The 21210-nt window shown below is 39.2% G+C and overlaps 1 protein-coding gene across 7 annotated transcripts in view; it reads right to left on the reverse strand.

The window, feature by feature from the left end:
- Window positions 1-13340, reverse strand: part of ppm1aa (protein phosphatase, Mg2+/Mn2+ dependent, 1Aa) — a 56242-nt gene extending 42902 nt beyond the window's left edge. For 6 of the 7 annotated variants that reach the window (XR_012098198.1, XR_012098199.1, XM_073039551.1 and 3 more), the window contains exons 1-3: window positions 13207-13336; window positions 2179-3038; window positions 539-656 (exon numbers count right to left, since the gene is read on the reverse strand). Coding sequence is in view for 5 of the 7 variants with exons in the window: in XM_073039551.1 (XP_072895652.1) it covers window positions 539-656; window positions 2179-3015 (955 nt within the window). In the remaining 2 variants the exon portion in view is untranslated. Of the gene's footprint in view, window positions 1-538; window positions 657-2178; window positions 3039-9352; window positions 9424-13206 lie in introns of all 7 variants that reach the window. The other variant, XM_073039548.1, reaches the window with a different exon arrangement.
- Window positions 13341-21210: the final 7870 nt, after the last annotated feature.

Here is a 21210-nt window from a genome sequence, read left to right on the forward strand (position 1 = left end):
ATGACAGCTTTTAGAAACCTGAGCAAACTACAGTAGTAAATAATTACACTAGCAGCATTAATTTTTCAGATGGATAACAATTATAACAACCACACATTCTTGAAACACATTGATAATTATTGGAATTTAATTGTCCTGCAAGTGAAATGGTCACCACAACCAAACTGCCAAGTGCTAGTATAAACTAGTAACTTCTCCAAGAACTCTATGATACGTAACTGAAAACTGCAACTTAACAGTATTAACTGAAAGTTATCCCTCTAAGCTCAGACATTTATCTATAATAGCACAAAGAAATTTTTATAAAAGTAAAATTTTAATCTATACAGTATTTTAATAAAATGTTTCAGGTAGTAAGCATTATATATATCCAGCATTATACTGAAGTACCAGTTAAGTTCACCGAGTAGCAAATGCAAATAAAAGACTTATAAAATTTAGATGCCAGTTCACATAAACGAACTTAGAGGGTTAACACAATTTAATTACTTCTTAAAGTTATTTTACTTAGCAGCAAGTGTTTTTTTAGATGCACCACCTTCCACTTTGCTCTCCAGATATTTGTCCAACTCAGCTTCTCTTTTCACTGCTTCCGGCGACACCTTTGGTGCATTTGGAAAGCAAATCAAAACAACACTCATGTTGTCTCGACTCCCCTGTTTTGAAGGTGGAAGAGAAATAATATCAGTGATACAAATAAATAAGCAAAATACACACTAAATCACTTACTAAAGGTAGTTCTTGTGGCAAAAATTATAAATATATCCCACTAGTCAAGTTTCCTGCAGATTTAAAAGTAAACATGGTGAGAGTCAGCGTTCAGCTGCAACACCAGGAGTATATTTGCTGCTCGGCTCTTGGACAAACAGTTTCAAAATAATCACTACAAGAATCACTTTGGAAATACAATTAGTTGAAAAGATTTCTCATATTTTATGAACAAAGTGAATAACCTTATCAAAATCCAGCACTTTACCTGTGAAAAAAACCTTGAATAATATTTCAAAGTGAATGCACATGTTGCCTTTAGTGCATAAGCTATTCTGCTCTCAAATTCTGCAAATCAAAAATTTGCTTTCTGATCAGTGATTTCATAGGAATTTGTATTCCAGTTCACCTTTTATTTACAATATAACTAAATTAAATTGCTGCACTGAAAGAACATTCTATAATACATAGACCATACATCATAGAAGCATAATTAGATGATTCAGCCCATTGATGCTGCTTCACCATTCCATTGTGGCTGACTTATTATCCTTCTCAACCCTATTCTTCTGCCTTCTCACCATAACCTTCGATGCCTTTACTAATCAAAAACTTATCAACCTCCACTATAAATACACCCAGTGGCAATGAATAGCCCTGGATGATTCACCTAGTTTTTCTATCCCCACTTGTGCAAAAATCCTACAGAATAATTCAAAAACCTAACTCATTAGTTAAAAAGCATGTCCCTTCCCCACAATTTATATATTGAGTTGCCCAGATCTCAAGGCCACTAGTAAAGCATGTCCATACTATCAATATAGCACATCTTTAGGATTTTACAGTTAGGTTACAAATTTTGTCACCAGGTCCACCTGTATTTGTTGATTTCAGCAAGATCAGCGGCATTTCAATGTTATTCCAACAGAATAACATTTCTTTCTTAAAAACTCAGAAACCCATAAATAATTTCATGATGCTATGCAAACAACAATGAAATTTTGCAGAAGGCACATGAAGGAAGCTGCATCTATAATTATCTCCAGAATCTAAAGACAGTTCAGACAGCAGGAACACAACAGTCCCTGCAGTATATATAATTGCCAGTCACTGTCAAGGCATGATGGAATTCAGTACTGAAAATTAACAATATATGCTTTACTTTGAAGACCATTTTTATCAGGTTACTATCATCACAGAGGATATACAGAAGCCTGAACACCAACATTCAACGTCTTAGGAACAGTTCCTTCACCTTACTATCAGATTTCTGAACAGTCCTTGAACCATTCTTGGTATTTCTTTTTTTCACTATTTATTTTTGTAATTTATAGATTTTTATGCCTTTGCACTGCAGCTGCCAAACAAATTTCATGTCATACGACAGCAATGATAAATCTAATTCTAGTATGTTAAAGGATAACAGAAAATGATCAAATATAATAAAACTGGAAAGGATATTCAATATACCTTGTACAGGCATGTGTCAACAATCTGGTTACAAACTTTTTCAAGGTCATCACTAACTTCTAGTCTGGATTTAACAAATTCACAGATCTCTTCATTCCCCATGACATCCCAAATCCCATCACATGCTAGGATAATAAACTGGTCATCGTCTGTTCTCTCGATTTCATAAACCTCAGGTTCTGGTGAGACAAGCTGCTCTGTTGGTCCCTTCCCATGCACACATTTGTAGTCAAAGTCTCCAAGAGCTCTTGAAACAGCAAGGGAACCATTCACACGCTGAATCATCACTGAGCCACCAGCATTCTGGATGCGCTCTTTTTCCAGTGGATTATTTGGTTTGTGATCCTGTGTAAAGAAATGAACCTGCCCATTCCTACAGAGCAATCCTCGTGAGTCTCCACAGTTGATGAAGTAAATATGCTTGGGTGAAACCATGACTCCCACTGCTGTTGACCCACTTCTGTCTGAACCATGCCTCTTCTCAGAGATTGTTCGCATATGCTCATCTATCTGCAGAAATCCTGTACGAATTCCATTCTTTACTTTTTCCACAGAAGGCTCTGTCAGATCATCAGCGATTTTGAAATCTTGGGTGCTAGTGATGTGATCCAACAAATGTTCACAGCAATATTTAGCAACTTGGGATCCGGCATGCCCATCATAGACAGCAAAGAATGACCATGCATCAAGTCCATGTGGCAGGCCAATAACTGCTGTGTGCGCATCTTCCATCTCAATTCGCCAACCTTGCATGCTGCTCAGTCCATAATGTAGATTGTTCCCCTCGCCACGAGCATTATGTTTTTCCATCTTTGGTTTATCTAGAAAAGCTCCCATTTTCTTCCACAAGATGCTCAGCACTGAAAGAAGAAGTGAACAAACTTTAAAAAAACATCTTCTGGCTATTCAATTTATTAACTTAAAGATAAAACAGTGTGTATGTAACTTCTGTTACAGATGCAGGTGGTGAATATTTAACACATATGATTCCAAAGCAGTGTTAAACTTAACAAATCTCCCACTTTATTAGTTTGTGAGTTTATTCAAATAGTATGGACAATATTTCTGATTGGCCTTCCATCCCTAAGGACATACAATGAAAGAAAAGCAAACATAAAGCTTTTGTCATTATAAGCTTGCCAATGGATCACCTATGTCATGGAGCTTATTCAGCTAACTGACACCTTGTTATAAATAAAAGCAAATATAAGGCAAGCTTTGTGTTCCTTTGTTTATATGAACTACCAGCACTGTATTCTGAATTGTTCTTTATAGTTTACAATGCTGATAAATGTATTATATATTTTCATCGTGTTTTAAATTGACAAAAAATATTTGAATTTGAATTAATTATGTATTTTAACCCTGGCTGTGGGAGAAAACTTTTTTTTTAAAAAAGGTTATCTCAACAGGAAGCTGTTTTCTGTCATTCACTCCTCCTCCTGCAACAAGTGTTATGACATTACAGGACTATAACATCAAATAGTTGGGTATTTTTTTCTGAATATTTTGTAAACAACTGTTGTAACTGACCACTCACCCAATCACTTGATGGTCCAAGAGGATTTGCCTGAACTTTTACAAACCCAATAGTCAGCAATGAAATTAAATTAGCAAAATAATACAAAGTAACCCTCTCATGGTTAATATAGCTACCTAATTAATTGCACAACCAAATATTCTGACCAGGGGTGCTATTACTGAAGCCATCTTGGTGACTTTAGTTTTAACTTTCATGGTGTCTTGAGAATTAAGAGTGAGGCTAGAAAAAAAAGTGCATCAAGGAAATGCACAAAGCTGGGTTAAGGAAATACCGTAGATGTCGGATTATAAGCCGCTACTTTTTTCCCACATTTTGAACAGCTTTGAACACTGCGGCCTTTACTACGGTGCGGCTAATGCATGATTTTTTTTTCATGCCGCCAAAAACATTTTGCCTCGTAACAGTAGACCAATAAAATTGATGAGTAGTTCACAGAGGTCCAATGAAATTGTACGATAAATCAAGCGCACTTTCACAATTAAATTATTGTAAATCAGTCATTTGTACTCACCCTCATCAACATGGAAAACACTCGAAGAAAAGCATTGTGCTGCCTTTATGGCAGTTATTTAGTTTATAATATTTTCGCTTAGTAATTCATTTGTTAGTAATTTCTAGTTAAAGTTAGAAGTGTTTTAACTATATTTGTTTTCTGTACTACATCGCGGGATGCTATGACGTCACACCCGGTTTCGCCGCGTCTTGTGGGAAATACCGGTTTGCGATAAACGGGAAGGTGGGGGCGAGCGGCATTAGATCTGAGCGAACGCTGCTTTTAAGTTAAAGGCGATCAATAACTTTTCCTGGTAGGCTGCTGTATATATATTTTTTACCAGTCGTTAGGAGATATTGGAATGTTGTTCAGTAAAAAAGTATACGCAACGTATATTTAAAAGTAGCCGCGTTACAGGCACGGTTCAAAAAAAAGCATTTGCAATATGTATTTGTTTATGTTACCATATGGATTTAATTAAAAGTTAAAAAATCCTCACGTGTAATATCTTTCTATGTAAATATCTCATATTACAACGTGGGACACCTGCGGCCGAAAATCCGGTGCGGCTTGTACAAGTACAAAATTGATTTTCTTTCTAAAATTAGAGCCAGCGGCTTTTAATCAGGTGCGCTCTGTAGTGCGAAATCTACGGTACTCATGCATACCTGTTTGCCTAACCCAGTTTTTCATGCTGTGCCTCCACATTATTAGTCATGTAAAAATTGTCACCAAAGAGATTAATAATCAAACAAAGGAATCTCAGAGGTTTAACAAGGTAGAACAGTGAGAGCTTCTATGTATATGTTTTCAAAGAAAACAGTAACAAAATGCTAATGTTGGTCCCTTCCAGACTGGGAGACAGGAATGAAGAATGAAGCAAATGCAGAAATGTTAAACAAATGCTTTATATATCTTAAAGTAGTACACAAAGAACCCCTCAGAAATAGTAGAGACCACTAATCTAAAGTGGACAAGGAGAGGTAGAAAAGTAGCATTTTGTCCAAAAAACAGCAGCAGAAAATCAATGGGACTGAAAGGCATTAAACCCTAATGATGTAAATGTTAAGATTTGAAAGAGATGGCTAAAGAAAATAGGCAACTATGCATAGTTGGTTGAACATCAAGGATAGAGGAAATGCTACAATCTATTATTCAGGAATGTATAATAGGTCAATAACAAAAAATAACTTAAACAAGAGTACACATGTAAAACTGGGAAATCATTATTCATGAATCTGTTAAAAGTTTTCTTTCAGGGTCTAACTAGTAGGATAAGAGGGACTACAACATTTGAAAAGATACAAACTTAGAGGGAAGTGGCAATGCAGTACAAGAAAAATTAGCCATTATCTTTTGGATTTTGAGAAGGCTTTAAATAGATACAAGAAGTTATTAACCAAAATGAAGCACATGAAACTAATAAGAAATTACTTGCATGAATCAGTTTACTGTAAGAAAGCAAGAAAAATTAATTATTTTTCACTTTACAAGCTTGTGTCCTTTAGGATGCCAAGGGATCAGTACTGGAGCCCCACCTGTCCACAATGTGTGTTGATGATTTGATTAAGAGGATAAAATGCAATATATCAAAAGATGCTGACACAAAAATAAGTAGTAAAATGCATTCCAGAGGATGCCTAGAGATTTCAGGGAGAAATATGAGGTTAAATGAATGGGTGTGAATATAAATCCAAAATGTTAATCACCTACTATACATAAATAAAATTGGAAAAGCAGAGCACCTCATGAATGATGAAAGATTAAGAGGTGTTGGTATTTGGGGGAACGCAGTTGTTGCTGTGCATTGAATCAATGAAAATTAACACGGAGGTGCAAAAAGCAAAAAGGAAGGCAAACAGACTGGGCCTTAATTCAAGAGGAATTAAATACAAGACTAAGGATGTCTTAATGCAAAATTGCATACCAATTGAATTTTCCAATGCGGGAAGAGATAAACTGGTGAATTGAAAGTGCACAATGCAGGTTCACTAGATTGTTGCGAGACGGATCATTTCTACACTCTTCAGTAAGAACAAGAGGTGAACTCACTGAAATATAAATGTTATCAGCTCAACACAAAGGATGCAGGGATAGTGTTCAAAGTAAATTATCAAAGTATTATACTATATGTTACCATATACTACCTTGAGATTCATTTTCTTGCAGTCATTTACAGGGATAAAATAAACACAATAGAATTTTATGAAAAACAATACATACAAAAAGACTGACAAAGAACCAATGTATAAAAAACCAACTGCAATAAATATTGAGAGCATGAGCTGCAGAGTTTTTGAAAGTGAGTTTGCAGGTCATAGAATCAGTTCAGATTAGTGGTGAATTATCAACAGTTCAGGCGCCTGATATTTGTAGGGTAATAGCTGTGGCTGAGTCTGGTGATGTGGGAACTAAGGCTTCTGTACCTCCTGTCCAATCCTTCCTCCTGTACCTCCTTCCTCCTCTCCAATAGTGAGAAGACATGGTTTTTCATGATATAAACTGCTTTATTGTGGCGAAGGGGCCTGACGAAGGGTCTCGGCCCAAAACGTCGACAGTGCTTCTTCCTACAGATGCTGCCTGGCCTGCTGCGTTCCACCGGCATTTTGTGTGTGTTGCTTGAATTTCCAAAATCTGCAGATTTCCTCATTATTGTGGCAGTGTTCCATGTAAATGTACTGTGCTGGGAAGGGCTTTGTCTGTGATGGACTGGGCTTTCTTTATCTACTACTTTCTTGCTCGGTATGTGTTGAAGACTAGGGGTTACAGTCTCAGACACTCAAGGGTAGACATGAAAATAAATTTCAGTTCTAAGTAGTGAACCTTTCAACTTCTCTATGTGAGAGGGCTTATCACATAGTATATTCAAGATAGAGATAACAGACTTTGTAATATTTTTGAAGAAACTGGTAGTTCATCAAAAAATGACCTTACCTGGCAGAGCAGACACATGAAGCAGGTTAGCCTGTGCCCACTTCTATTTCTTAATTTATTCTTTTTAACTGAATGATTTTATAACAATAATGTAAATTATTGTCCATAATAATGACAACTCCCAAATTACAATGGAGTCCTTGTTTGTTTTCCTAGAAAATGGTCCATATTGTGAGTTTCTATAATGCAAATTGTGGGTCTCCATAATGCAAGCTGTCTCATCAGCACATGCATTATGGTGCAATATGAAAAACAAAAGATTTTTTACAACATAAATTCAGTGAGAGCATATTTCATTTTACATCTCAAAATTTTGGATAATGATTTGTTAATTCTCGGAGGGCACAAATATCCATTACCTAAACAATCATAATATAGGGCTCACTGTAGTATTAAGAGATGATACATATCTACAAATGTCTCTGAGAACGTAATGTACTGTAAACATGAAAGAGAAATTGCACTAAACATCTTAATAATATTTAACATTAGAACATACATCTCTTTTCACAATTTCAGCATATCCAAAGCATTTTATAGTCACTTCTGAAGAACGATCACTTTTATAATACAAGGAAATACAGCGGCAAATTTATTGACTCCTGGCTCTTCCAGCTTCTTGGTTCCCTCCCACATTCCAAAGATGTACATTTAAGTTTGTGGCATATTATGTTGGCACTGGAAGCATGATGACACTTGCTAGCTGTCCCTAGCACAATCCTCACTGATTTGTTTAGTTCACTTTCCACAAACAGAGGGAATCAAATGCCAAAAAAATGTTTTGAGGCCAGCGCTTAGGCACTGCAAACAGGGCAATTGCTTCACATCTCCAGTGATCCAGATTCATTTCTGACCTCCAATGAAATTTTCATATTCTCCCTGCAACTATACTAGTTTCCCTGACTTGTTGTTAGGCATCTAGTATTGTATTTTGCCATTTTCTCTCCTTCCTTTTTAAAATAATGGGATCACATTTGCTAACTTCCAATATGCCGGAACTAATTTCCTTAGTTTTGTATTCTGTAGCATTTCAATCAGAGATTTTACCTTTTTCTATGAAGACCAACACACAGTATTTGTTTAATGTCTTTGTCATTTCCTTTCTCCCCAGTATTTCACAGTACACCACAAATCTACAAGCTCTACAAGCTGAAGGAAAGCAACGAACATACAAGAGTACAACTCAATTCTCTATCCATATTACTGTCTGACATGGACTTTGCAATTTCTTCACCACAGCTGGGGAAAAATCTTGAACATTCCTAGTTATTTTGCTTCCTATACACATAAGTGTATGGCCAGATTCTGCTGTAACTAATGGGTTTGCAGTTGATACCAACACTGTAAGCTGCATCTCAAATAACTATGAGTACAGGAGGGAGATAAACAGCCAAGTGACGTGGTGTCATGACAGCAACCTTTCCCTCAATTTCAATAAAGCAAAAGAGCTGGTCATTGACTACAGGACAGGGGTTGGCGTACATGTTTCCGTTTACATCAACAATAATGAGGTCAAGAGGATTGGGAGTTTCAAGTTGTTAGGAGGCTGATGGAATTGGACATGTGCCCTCTGATAATGATTAATTTTTATCAACGCACCATAAAAAGCATCCAAATGCCTCATAGCTTGGTATGCCAACTGCTCTGCTCGTGATTGCAAGAAACTGCAGAATTGTGAACACAGCTCAGCATATTACAAAAACCAGTCTTCCTTCCATGGACTCTGACTACACTTCTCACTGCGTTAGTAATGCAGCCAACTTAACCAATGACCTCACCCAGTCTGGACATTCTCTCATTTCCCCGCTCCCATTGGGCAAAAGTTACAAGAACCGGAAAGCTTCTATCCCACTGTTTATGACTATTGAACAGCTGCCTACTACAATATGATGCACTCTTGACCACACAATTTACCGCTTTATGACCTTGCGCCTTATTGTCTACCTGCACTGCACTTTCTCTGTAACTGCAACACACTTTATTTTGCACCACAAGTGTAATGATTGATCTGTAGAAATTGTACCCAAGTTTTGAACTGTACCTTAGTACATGTGACAATAATAAACCAATTTACCAATTTAGTAGCAAAGTGCAATTGCCATATAAACCTTGGTTTAAGACAAAGGTTCAACGCCAACTGGTCAAGAGCTTTATGAGTAGGCAGGCAAAATATGTTTGCTCCAACTAGACAGTAAATAACTCACCTAATGCCTAAACAGCATACTTTTAAGGTGGTAAGACTTGTGGAGAGAGACAGAGATGCATTGAGCAACAGCTGGAAACAAATATACATATATTTAGAACGGAGCCACAAGAAACCTTGGATGCTGATATCTGGAGCAAAAAAAACGAACTGTAGGAGGCACTCAATGGGTCAAGCAGCATCTGTGAAGGAAAATGGACGGGGGGGGGGGGGGTGTTCTTTCAGGTTAAGTAAAACTCTTCACATTGCAAAATTGGGTAAAAGGTCAACCAAAATTTGAAAAGCTGAAGGCTTAATCCAGTGCTTAAAAATAGAAAAAAGTAAGATCTCAGACATCAAAGATTGATAGTTCTGATTTTCAATTCTAAATTAAATAACATTGTAGTAGGGCCCAAAAATGTTGTGAGAACAGAAAGACCTTGGAGTTCAGGTACATGTGGCTCCCTGAAAGTGGAGTCACAGGGAGATGATAGGGCAGTGAAAAAGGCTTTTGTCATACTGGCATTCAACAGTCAGGACAGTGACTCGATACATTCGTGAGAAAGCACTTTGAAATCAATTATGGTCACCCTGCCCCAAGAAAGATGTTATTAAACTGGAAGGAGAACAGAAAAGATTCACCAGGATATTACCAGGAGTCGAGCGACTAACTAAAAGCAAGTGCCCGGACAGGCTGGCAGTTTTTTTTCCATGGAACACAGGTGACAGAGAGGCAATCTTACTGACGTGCATAAAATCATGAGGGACACATATAGGTTGAATGCACTCAGTCCTTCCCCTCAGGGTTTGGGAAATCAAGAACTAGAAGGTATAAGTTTAAGGTGAGAGGGAAAAGAATTAATAGAAACTCAAGGAATAACTTTTTTTTAATAAAAGAGGGCATGTAGAATGAACTGCCAGAGGAAGTGATTGAGACAGGTACAATTGCAACTTTTAAAAGACTGTTGGACAGGTTCATAGCTTAGAAGAGGGGCTTCCAACTTGGGGTCCAAAACCCTTGGGTTAATGGTAGGGGTCCATGACATAAAAAAGGTTGGAACCCTGGTTTAGAAGGTAATAAGCCAAATGCCGACAAATAGACTACTTCAGATAGGCACCTTGGCCAGCACAGACCAGTTGGGCAAAAGGTCTGTTTCCATGCTGCGCTAAAACTAATGCAGAAATGAAAATAATTAATTTTTTTTAAATAGTAGGTAGTATTCAGATTAATTCTTCTAATCCATGATACACAAAACCAAATTGCTGCCAAAATGGAAAAATATACTAAGTTATATTTAAACTTATTCACTTTGTTAAATATCACAAAAAAGCATAAAGATTTAAACACAGAAAATGCTGCAAATGCTCAACAGCTCAAGCAGCTTTTGTTGAAAGCTAAAGTTAATATTCCAAATTCAAGATCCAGTATTACCTGAAACATTAATTATTTCTCTTTCCACAGATGTTCAGACCTGCTGAGTGCTTACAGCAGCATCTTTGTTTTTATATTTATGATTTCCAGTATTTGCAGTTATTTGAAATAACCACTCCACAATAATATTTAGAGAACTACCCAATTAAAAAACTTCCTAAAAGGATTCCACCTCATTTTTCCAGTTTCTTTCTCTCTTGCATTTTTTCAGATGGTGCCAACTTTTGCTGCAACACTATTGAATCAGATCTTTTTCCTTAGCCATGGATTCAATTCTGCCATTTAGCACATTTTGCCTTCACCCCAATCATACTCCTGAGATCCCAACAATGTTGTTCTTACTTTTGCTGCCCACATTGTCAACATCCATAATCAACAGAATCTCTACAATTTCTATTGCCATCATTAAGCACAATTCCTGTCCCCTTTTAATACTCAGACTGAATCTTCCCCTTAATGACACTCATTAAGTCCTCAATTACTTCAATATGCTTCCTTACTGCCCAGATGCCTAACATCTCAATTCAACTGCAATTAACCGCTGGTTCTTTTAAATTAAACAAGGTAAGCCCTCTTCACAATGTGGTTTGCTTTACGCCAGGGATAACAAAATACAGATTTCATGACTAATTTGTAGAATGCTTCCACCAAAGCCACAGGCATGACCGCAAGTTTCAGATCACTTAATTTACTACCCCATACTCAGTCTATATTTCTGTTCTCAACTCCTTTGGCATTCAAAGCAGTGCACATTTGAAACACATTGTTGCTTATGAGTTTTGTAGTCTTCTACACACAGCATTGAGTTCAGAGCTTGAATCGTGGTCATTATTCCTAATCCACCCCCCCAAAAAAAATCTGATACTTCATTTCACATCTTTACACTTTTGTTTATATCAGCACCTTTCCCTTCTGCTCATCATAATATCCATTTTGTCATTTAACCTCTCTGGTCTTCCACATACTTAAAGATGGTTACATCTTTATCCAGTATTGGTCTTAAACATTTGCTTTGTATTTCCACAGCTGCAACCTGGCTTAATTATTTATAACGTTTTTACTATTTTGACTGAATATTCTGGAGTGTTTCTGTAGTCTGGGAACATACCTCTAGTCCACATGAAGTTCCTTTTGCAGTTTTGACTGTACAGTACATTTCCAATTTGTGGAGTGGATACCGAAATTGGGGGAAGATACTAGTGGTAGTATTTTTGTTCCATGAGGATTATTTTATATAATCTATCCTACCCTCTGATACTCCGGCTAGTGGTGTAGTGGCATCAGCGCTGGACTTTGGGGCAAGAGGTCCCGAGTTCAAATCTGGCCAGCTCCCTTGCACGCTCTCCATCTGTGCCTGGGTTGAGTGTCTCGACCTCGTGAAAAAAACCTGGAGAGGGATGGGCTCTGCCAGGTTTCAGATGCCCAAGACACACTGTACGATGAGCAATCACCAAAGAGATCAGGCAAAAAGCTTGTCATGACGGTGCCCCAACGACTTCACCAGGAGTTAGGGGCTCTGATATATTTATAGAAATTTATTTCTATAATTTAACAAAGTAGATCTGTAATTTAGCATGTGGAATTATATCAAACTAATGTTAGTTCATACTCCTGCTCACAACTAAAATTGTTATACAATTATCTACTATTATTAACCACATATTTAATCCCCTGCTAGGCAGTTTTAACAACATGAATGCCAATCCTAATTATTTCATAAAAAGACAGCTTCTTGGACAGTCCCTCTGGGTAAAGGCTGATTTGCTCCTCCACCTATGGGTGTTGAGGTGGTTGATGAAATCTGCAGATTCTGTCATATGTTTAATAAATGCAATTTTGTATACAGGTATCTGATAGTTTTGGTAAAGTAACTATAAAAAACATCTAAAATATAATCTGAAGACATTGAAAACTGTGGAACGAGAAAAAAAGTTTTCTTTTCAGTTCAGATATACGGTCTACAACCTGACAAGTTGTGTGTTTATCCTTCCACCGATAGTGCCTGACCTTTTAAGCTTTTCCAGCATTTTCTAACACCTTCTGCGTTCTGTTGTGCAGATCAAGGGCAATCGCTCTCACCTAGTTTAATCCCAATAAAGGTGCAGATACATCACAGTAAAGTAGAAAGTACACACCCATGAAACGCCCTTTTGATTTGATCAAGGCTAATGTACAGGAAGGGCACCTTTAAGGCAAAGTCGATGCTTTTTTAAATAAAAACGAGCTCGGCGCGGTTATAAAGATTCAAAACGCGTCTGATCAGACGGGGGGAGGGGTGGGAGAGAAGGAAAAGAAAGAAACACAGTTGAAGTAACTATCTCTGCCCCACAATTTCAACGTAGAGGCCTGTACCTTGACATGGCGCCCTCTGCCTCGCCGCGGCTCCGGAGTAGCTGGAGGCCGCGACTTATGGCGCACACACGGAGCTCGGGGCCGATACTCACCTCTACTCCCCCCGGCAGACAGCGACGCGAACTTCAGAGGGTAGCGCGTTCTCCTCGCGGCGATTACCGACCCGCGAGGGCGAGAAGCAGCCCAGGCATGCCGCAAGCGCGGCCGTGTTACAGCACCAGCTCCCACCGCCCGGCGACAACGGCGGCTGCGCCGAGCGAGCGAGCGACCGGCCGCAGCACCCGGATGTGAGCGGCACGGCGGGTCGCTCGAGCGAAGGCCGGGCAGAGTCCGTCTGTCAGGACACACTGCGCTTACATCCTGTGTTTCCACCAGAAAGGCTTTACAGTACAATTGCTAATGATAAATAGTAACAATGTTCGTCACTAATCTAAATCAAATCTCCGAGTGGAAATTGGGCAAGGCAGATGCTAGTAGTCTTTAGTGTACAGAACGAGGGGTCGTTGTCGTAGGATGGAGGTTTTCAAATGGGCTGAGAGGTTGTAAATCTTTGCAATTCCCCCACTTCATATACTCAAGACCAGGATCTATATTTTTTGGGGGCACTCGGATGGGAAAATAGCAACTACAGGATCACCAGATCTCACCCATGATCATGTAGCGCAATGCCCCGTTATTTTACCCTTCGGATTCTGGTCACTTTAGCTAAGCACAACAAAATGTTATTTTTAGTTCAAAGGAGATTGTGGAGAAATGAAATATAATGGGAGGGCATGGTCGGGGTTAAGCGTGGGATTGTGGAGATGGGGAGGGTGGAGTTTACAGCTCAATGAGAATAGCGCATAAAATCAAAATCAAAATCGTTGTCTTATAAACACGTGGATTTTCGTAAGGTGTAATGAAGTCCACATTGCAGGATAAAACAATGTAATGTTACTGGTAACCAGTGTTAGTCAGATTAGCTCTTTTAAGTGACTTCAGCTGTTGTAACTTTCCATGATTCTGCACAGAAAATCTGAACAAGGCCAGAAGTTAGTTAAAATTCGTGTAGATTATGGGGTGAAGAGCCAAAGCTGAACAAATAGCAAATATATCAATAGTGGAGGCAGGTTCGGTATTGTCATTTAAAGTAAAATTGGATAGGTATATGGACAGGAAAGGAATGGAGGGTTATGGGCTGAGTGCGGGTCAGTGGGACTAGGTGAGAGTAAGCGTTTGACACAGACTAGAAGGGCGGAGATGGCCTGTTTCTGTGCTGTAATTGTTATATGGTTATACGGCCTTCATTTGCTGTAAGCAGCAAGGAAATAAATGATGTAATAAACAAAAAATTACAAAAGGTGGAAATTAACCTTGATATCTTTGACCTATTGTATCTTAAGCAGATGTTAATAACCTTGATATCGTTGACCTACTGTATCTTAAGTAGATGTTAATAACCTTGATATTGTTGACCTACTGTATCTTAAGCAGATGTTAATAACCTGAGAGCAAAATATAAGGTGTTAAAAGGCAAATAGAAGAATGGTTCAATTTGATGTAGTAATTTTAGTAAATTTCAAGTAATTTGTCAGAATTACTGACTCAAACTGTTTTGGAGGCCATTTGAGACTTTAATGATTTTATGATTGTGTTTAAGGAAAAGTATAAAATTGGGAAGAAAGAGAAACAATCTTTTAGATTATTAGTGATGAATCTAAAATATTAACTCTGTTTTTTTCCTCAAAGATGTAGCCTTATCTGCTGAGTATTTCCAGCATTTTCTATTTGCATTTGGGAGGGCTGAAGGATTCTGCAAAGGGTAAGAAGATGTTGGAACTGGGGTGGTCATGTTTGAAAAACGGGATCAAGGTTCATTTTTCCTTACGGGAAATAAGATGATGTAAGATTTGAAAACAAATCTGAACACATTTGACAGGGAAGAATTATTAACCAAATATATCAAGTCCTTATGAAGGATCTCGGCCCAAAAATTCAACTGAACTCTTTTTCATAGATACTGCTTGGCCGAATGAGTTCCTCCAGCATTTTGTGTGTGATGCTTGGATTTCCAGCATCTGCAAATTTACTTGTGTTTGAGATATCAAATCAAAGGGCTGTGAACCTAAACCAAACATAGCCCCTTTTTAAAATTCTGTTTTATCCATAATGTACTACTTCACACTTGATGATATTGATCTTTTTTAGTTTAGCTTATGTTATCCTTATTAATATTTTTCTGGATATATTTTTTCTTTGAGTAGCTCTCAAATTTTTGATGTCATTTTGAATCTAATAAATACATGAAGATGAAAAGGAGTTGGTTTCGGAAGCTGAAATATTATTTCTTTATTTCCTAGATCTTCCACCAAATTCAATTGACTTTATTTGAATTTTTTTGTTCCCACGCCCCCCCCCCCCCCGATGGCAACACAAAACACTGAGAGACCTGTTAACAGTTGGAGTCAGGGGTCCCCAACCTAGGGTCCATGAACCCCTTGGTTAATGGTAGAAGTCCATGCCATTAAAAAGGTTGGGACCCCCCCCCCCCCCCCCGGTTGAGGTGGAAAGGCTTGTGAACCTAGACCATACTTGAGGAGAACAGCAATGGGAAAGTGAAGCTGAGGGGCATTGTGAAGATCTGAGAAGGATGCTGATTGGAGATTATAAATAGAGTATCAGTTAGAGGAGATCATGTGCCTTGATTAGAGTGGGAAAAGAAAATTGAGAACAGTTATTAGATGAGATTGAAGAGTAGAGAGGAGAAAGGGGACAGGTACTAAACAAGGAAGATTAAAGAATCAGAGGTTGTAGTCCTTAAGTGGATAGATAATTGAAGATTGGAAAGGGATAGGTGGATAAAAATGTTCTTGCTCCTGCTGACCTGCAAATAAAAATTGGAAAAGTGCTTAGCTGGGAGAATCATCTGTTCCTTGCCTCTTTTAACTGCTGTTTCCAGAGCCCTTGAAAACCTGTTGTGTAGCCAATAAATTTAAAGCTGTCCTAAAAAATTTACATTATTGTCACAGTGATTGCCCTTGATGGCAAAATAGTGCCAGTGACCAAAAGTGACGTTTTGTAGACAGTTCCCTAAACTGATTGATAAGTTCATGGCCTAAGGTAGAAGGAGTCAATTTTAGAAAACCTAGCACATTTATTTTTCAACAAAGTTCCCTCCTACATTTACACACTTAGTCCAGCGGTCATTGAGCATATGGATCTTGGACCTGCATAAAGTGTCCACAGCAGGGGTGGTTGATAAGTTCATGTCCTAAGGTAGAAGGAGATCAGTTATACAGCTCTAGTTACATACACATGCAATTCAACTCTTTGAGTGATTATGCAGAAAGTTTGAAGTTAATAACTCATCTCCTTCTACCATAGGCCACAAACTTATCAATCACCCCGATGAATTATTAACTGATGGGTTAACTTCAAACTTTCTGCATAATCACTCAAAGAGTTGAACTGCATGATTGTAACGAGAGCTGTATAACTGATCTCCTTCTACCTTAGACCATGAGCTTAGCAATCACCCCTTGTAGATACTCTAGCAGATATACTTCTGAACTGTGATCACCCCAGTCTGCAGACTGCAACTTCCCTTTTAAGGATGTTCTTTTGAACTAACTGAACGATCTGGTGCTTTTGTGATCTCCTAGGTAATTTGGCGAACTAGACTCACCAGAGTGCAGGAACATACAGCCAAGGCAGCCGTTGCTGGGAATGGATGCTGTGCTAAGGCCCACTGGCGAAAGAAAGATGAACCCATAATCAGCTCCATTACTCCCTGGGGGAGTAGAGGTGAATCAAGCAAGATTAAAATAGTCAAGGATGAGAGTGGAAAACGAACAGGCATTCAGTGCTGCCTGCTTGTGTTTAACTGGTCCCCCTCTCTTCTCATCACTACCATTAGGTATGAAGTGCTCAAGACTTGAGTCCCACACTGCCAGGTTCGGGAGCAGTTGTTGCATCACAAACGTTGGGGTCCTGGACGGACTTCACACACCTCAGCGCTGTACGAACTCAGCAGCTGTGGACACACTTTCAGGGACTCTGCATTTCATGTTCTATGTGTTTTTGTTTACTTTTTTTTTCCAACTTTTTGCACGATTTGATCAAGATGTCAAGACAGAGGACGAAGGATGAGCCAGTGTTCAGCTCTGTGCCCCGCAAGGTTTACTCACCTCAGCTCTAAACTGGCTCCATGGCTGTGGACTCACTTTTGGGGACTCTGTGGTTGATATTGTGTGTTATTTGTTTTCTTTTTCGTTGTTTGCATGATGTGTTTTTTTCACACATTGTGTGTTTGATAGTCTTTGTAGTATGAGATTTTTAATGGGTTCTATTGTGTTTCTTTGTTTTGTGGCTGCCTGCAAGAAGACAAATCTCGAGGTTGGATACAGTATACATACTTTGATAATAAATATACCTTGAACTTCGAATAATCAATACCCGAGTTCTGTGTATTTGACCATATTTGTTGGTTTAAAGATCAAAGTAAATTTATTATTAAAGTACATACATGTCACCAGATACAACCCTGGGATTCATTTTCTTGCAGGTATTCGGAGTAAATACAAGAAACACAATAGAATCAGTGAAAGACTGCACCCAGCAGGGGACAAACAACCAATGTGCAAAAAAGAACAAGCTATGCAAACAGAAAAAAAATGAAAATAAATAAACAATAAGTATCAAGGACATGAGATGAAGAGTCCTTGAAAGTGAGCAACACACAAAATGCTAGAGGAACTCAGTAGGCCAGGCAGTATTTATGGGAAAAAAGTATAGTCGACATTTCGGGCCAAAAACCCTTTGATGCTGCCTGGCCTGCTGAGTTCCTCCAGCATTTTGTGTGTGTTGCTCGGATTTCCAGCATCCGCAGATTTGTTCTTGTTTGTCTATGAAAGTGAGATCATAGGATGTGGGAACAGTTCAGTGATGAGGTGTGTAACCCTATCCCCTCAGTTCAAGAGCCTGATGGTTAAAGGGTGATAATTGTTCCGGAACCTGGTGGTGTACGTCCTGAGGCTCCTGTACCTTCTTCTGAAGGCAGCAACAAAAAGAGATGATCGCCTGGATGGTAGGTGTGCTTAATGATGGATGCTGCTTTCCCATGACAGGGCTCCGTGTAGATGTGCTGAATGGTGGGGAGGACTTTACCCATGATCAACTGGGCCATATCCACTACTACTTTACTTTTTGTAGGCGTTTCCATTCAAAGGCATTGGTGTTAACAAACCGTCAATACACTCTCCACCACACATCTATGGAAGTTCGTCAAAGTTTTAGATATCATTCCAAATCTCTGCAAACTCCTAAAGAAGGAGAGGTGTCACTGTTGTTTCTTCGTAATAGCACTTAGGTGCTGAATCCAGGACAGATCCTCTGAAATAACACCAAGGAATTTAAATTTGCTGACCCTCTCCACCTCTAATCCCTCCATGAGGAGTGGCTCATGGACCTACCATTTCCTCCTTCTGAAGTAACTGAGTGACAGGTTGTTGTGGCACCACTCAGCCAGATTTTCATTCTCCCTCTCATATCACTGAGTTGGGGCTGGAAGAATATTATAGTTGGGAGCTTAACATCCAGGGATACACATCGTATTGAAAGGACAGGCAGGGAGGCAGAGGTGGTGGTGTGGCTCTGTTGGTAAAAAACAAAATCAAATTATCTGAAAAAAGCAACATAGGATCGGAATCTTTGTGGGTAGAGTTAAGGAACTGCAAGGATAGAAAGACCTTAATGGGAGTTATATACAGGCCTCTAAACAGTAGCCAATATGTGGGCTACAAATTTCAAAGGGTGATAGAAAATGCATGTCAAAAAGGCAATATTACAATAGTCATTGGAGATTTCAATATGTAGGAAGATTAGGAAAATCAGGTTGATGCTGATTTTGATCCCAAGAGAGAGAATTTGTAGAATGCCTATGAGATGTCTTTTTAAAACAGCTTGTGGTTCAACCCACTAGGGGATCAGCTATTCTGGATTGGGTGTTGTTCAATTAGCATTAGCAGCGGACCAATCACCTCAGTGAGTGAGAGCTTCACAGACTCTGGGGAGAAGAGTTTAAAAAAGGAGTGAGGATCAGTGCCTTAGTAGCCGACCAATCGATTCGCGATTCATTAGAAGGAGGAAATAAAAGTAAAGCAGGGTCAAAGCAGAGTGTCCATTGTGTGAGGGGACCAGTGTTGGAGTGGAAACTTGAGGCTTTGGTGAGGAGGCACAGGTAAGTAGCAAGTAAGGCTTTTGTAGTGGTTGAATAAAAAGTCACTAAATTACAGCTAATTAAATAAAGTAGGGATGATGCAGGATCAGGTGATGTGCTGTAGCTGCATAATGTGGGAGCTGGTGGACCCCATTGTGGTTCTTGGTGAACACATCTGCAGCAAGTTTTGGCTGCTCGAGGAACTCAGTCTCAAAGTTGATGACCTGGAATCTGAGCTTCAAACACTACGGCACATCAGGGAGGGGGAGGGTTACCTGGATTTTCCGCTTTAAGAGGTAGTTACACCCAGTAGATCAGCTACCTCAAATTTGATCTGTGGTCAGGAACAAGAAGGTGTGACTGCGAGTGAGGTGGGTAGTGGGATCCAAGAGTCAGTGCTGAAGGAGCCTCAGCCCTTGAGCTTGTCTAACAGGTCTGAGATTTTTGCTCCCTGTGTGGATGACAGCGGGGGCTGTAGGAAGTATGAGCAACCTTACTGTGGCACCGTAGTTCAGGGAGTCATTCAAGAGGAGGGAAAGAAGAGAAATGTAGTGGTAATTGGGGTTAGTATAGTCAGGGAAATAGACAGAGTTCTCTGTTGCGAGGATAGAGCGTCCCGAGGTATGTGTTGCCTGCCTGGTACCTAGGTTCGGAATGTCATATCTGACCTGCAGAGGAATTTGCAGTGGGAGAGGAAAGAATTTGCATTTGTTGTGGTTCATTTGGGTACCAACAATGTAGGTAGAATGAGGAAGAAGGTAGAAGGAATTTGAGCAGCTAGGGAACTAAATTAAAAAGCAGAACCAAAAAGGTAGCTCTGTGGGGAAGGAGGGAGCTGTACCAATGGGACGTGCTCCACTTGAACCATAATGGGACCTGGATCCTAGCAAATTGCATAACTAGGGCTGCGAATAGGGCTTTAAATTAAACCGTAGGGGGTGGGTTCAACAGATTGGAGAAGTATGGATAAAGTACAAAAGAAAAATGTGGATAAAGGTAGAGAACAAACAAAAGATAAAAAAAGAGAAACATAAGAGTGGAGTGAAGAAAAGTCAAGAGCTTAAAAGATTACAAGATTTTAAAAGCACAATGAATGTAAGGCACCTTATTTGAATGCCCGTAGTATTCAAAACAAGGTCAATAAACTTGTGGCTCAAATCAGTACAAAGAGATATGCTTTAGTGGTCATTACAGAGATGTGGTTGCAGGGTACAGAGGATTGGGAATTAAATATCCAAGGATATCAGGTAATACAGAAGGATAGGCAGGAAGGTAAGGGAGGTGGGGTAGCACTCTTAATTAAAGATGAGATCCAGGCGATTGTGAGAGATGACATAATATCTAAGGAGCAGAATGTTGAATCCATCTGGGTAGAGATTAGGAATAGTAAAGGGGGGAAAAAATCGCTGGTGGGAGTTGTCTATTGGCCACCGAATAATAACATTACAGTGGCACAAGCAAGAAACAGAGAAATATCTGAGGCATGTAAGAATGGAACAGCCGTTATCATGGGGGACTTTAACTTGCACATAGATTGGGTGAATCAAGTTGGTCAAGGCAGTCTTGAGGAGGATTTCATAGAATGCATCCGTGATAGCTTTCTAGAACAGCATGCTACTGAACCTACAAGGGAACGCGTTATCTTAGATCTGGTCCTGTGCAATGAGACAGGTAAAATTAGTGATCTTGTAGTTAGGGATCCTCTTAGAAAGAGTGATCACAGTATGATTGAATTTCTCATACAAGTGGAGGGTGCAATAGTTCAATCTAAAACCAGTGTATTATGCATAAATGATGGAGATTACAATGGGATGAGGGAAAATTTGGCTAGTGTAAACTGGGAACACAGGCTATATGGTGGGACAGTTGAGGAACAGAAAGGAAAGTAAGGGTGGGGAGA

This window comes from Hemitrygon akajei, chromosome 3 (genome assembly GCF_048418815.1).
Source record: "Hemitrygon akajei chromosome 3, sHemAka1.3, whole genome shotgun sequence".
Classification (NCBI taxonomy): Eukaryota; Metazoa; Chordata; class Chondrichthyes; order Myliobatiformes; family Dasyatidae; genus Hemitrygon; species Hemitrygon akajei.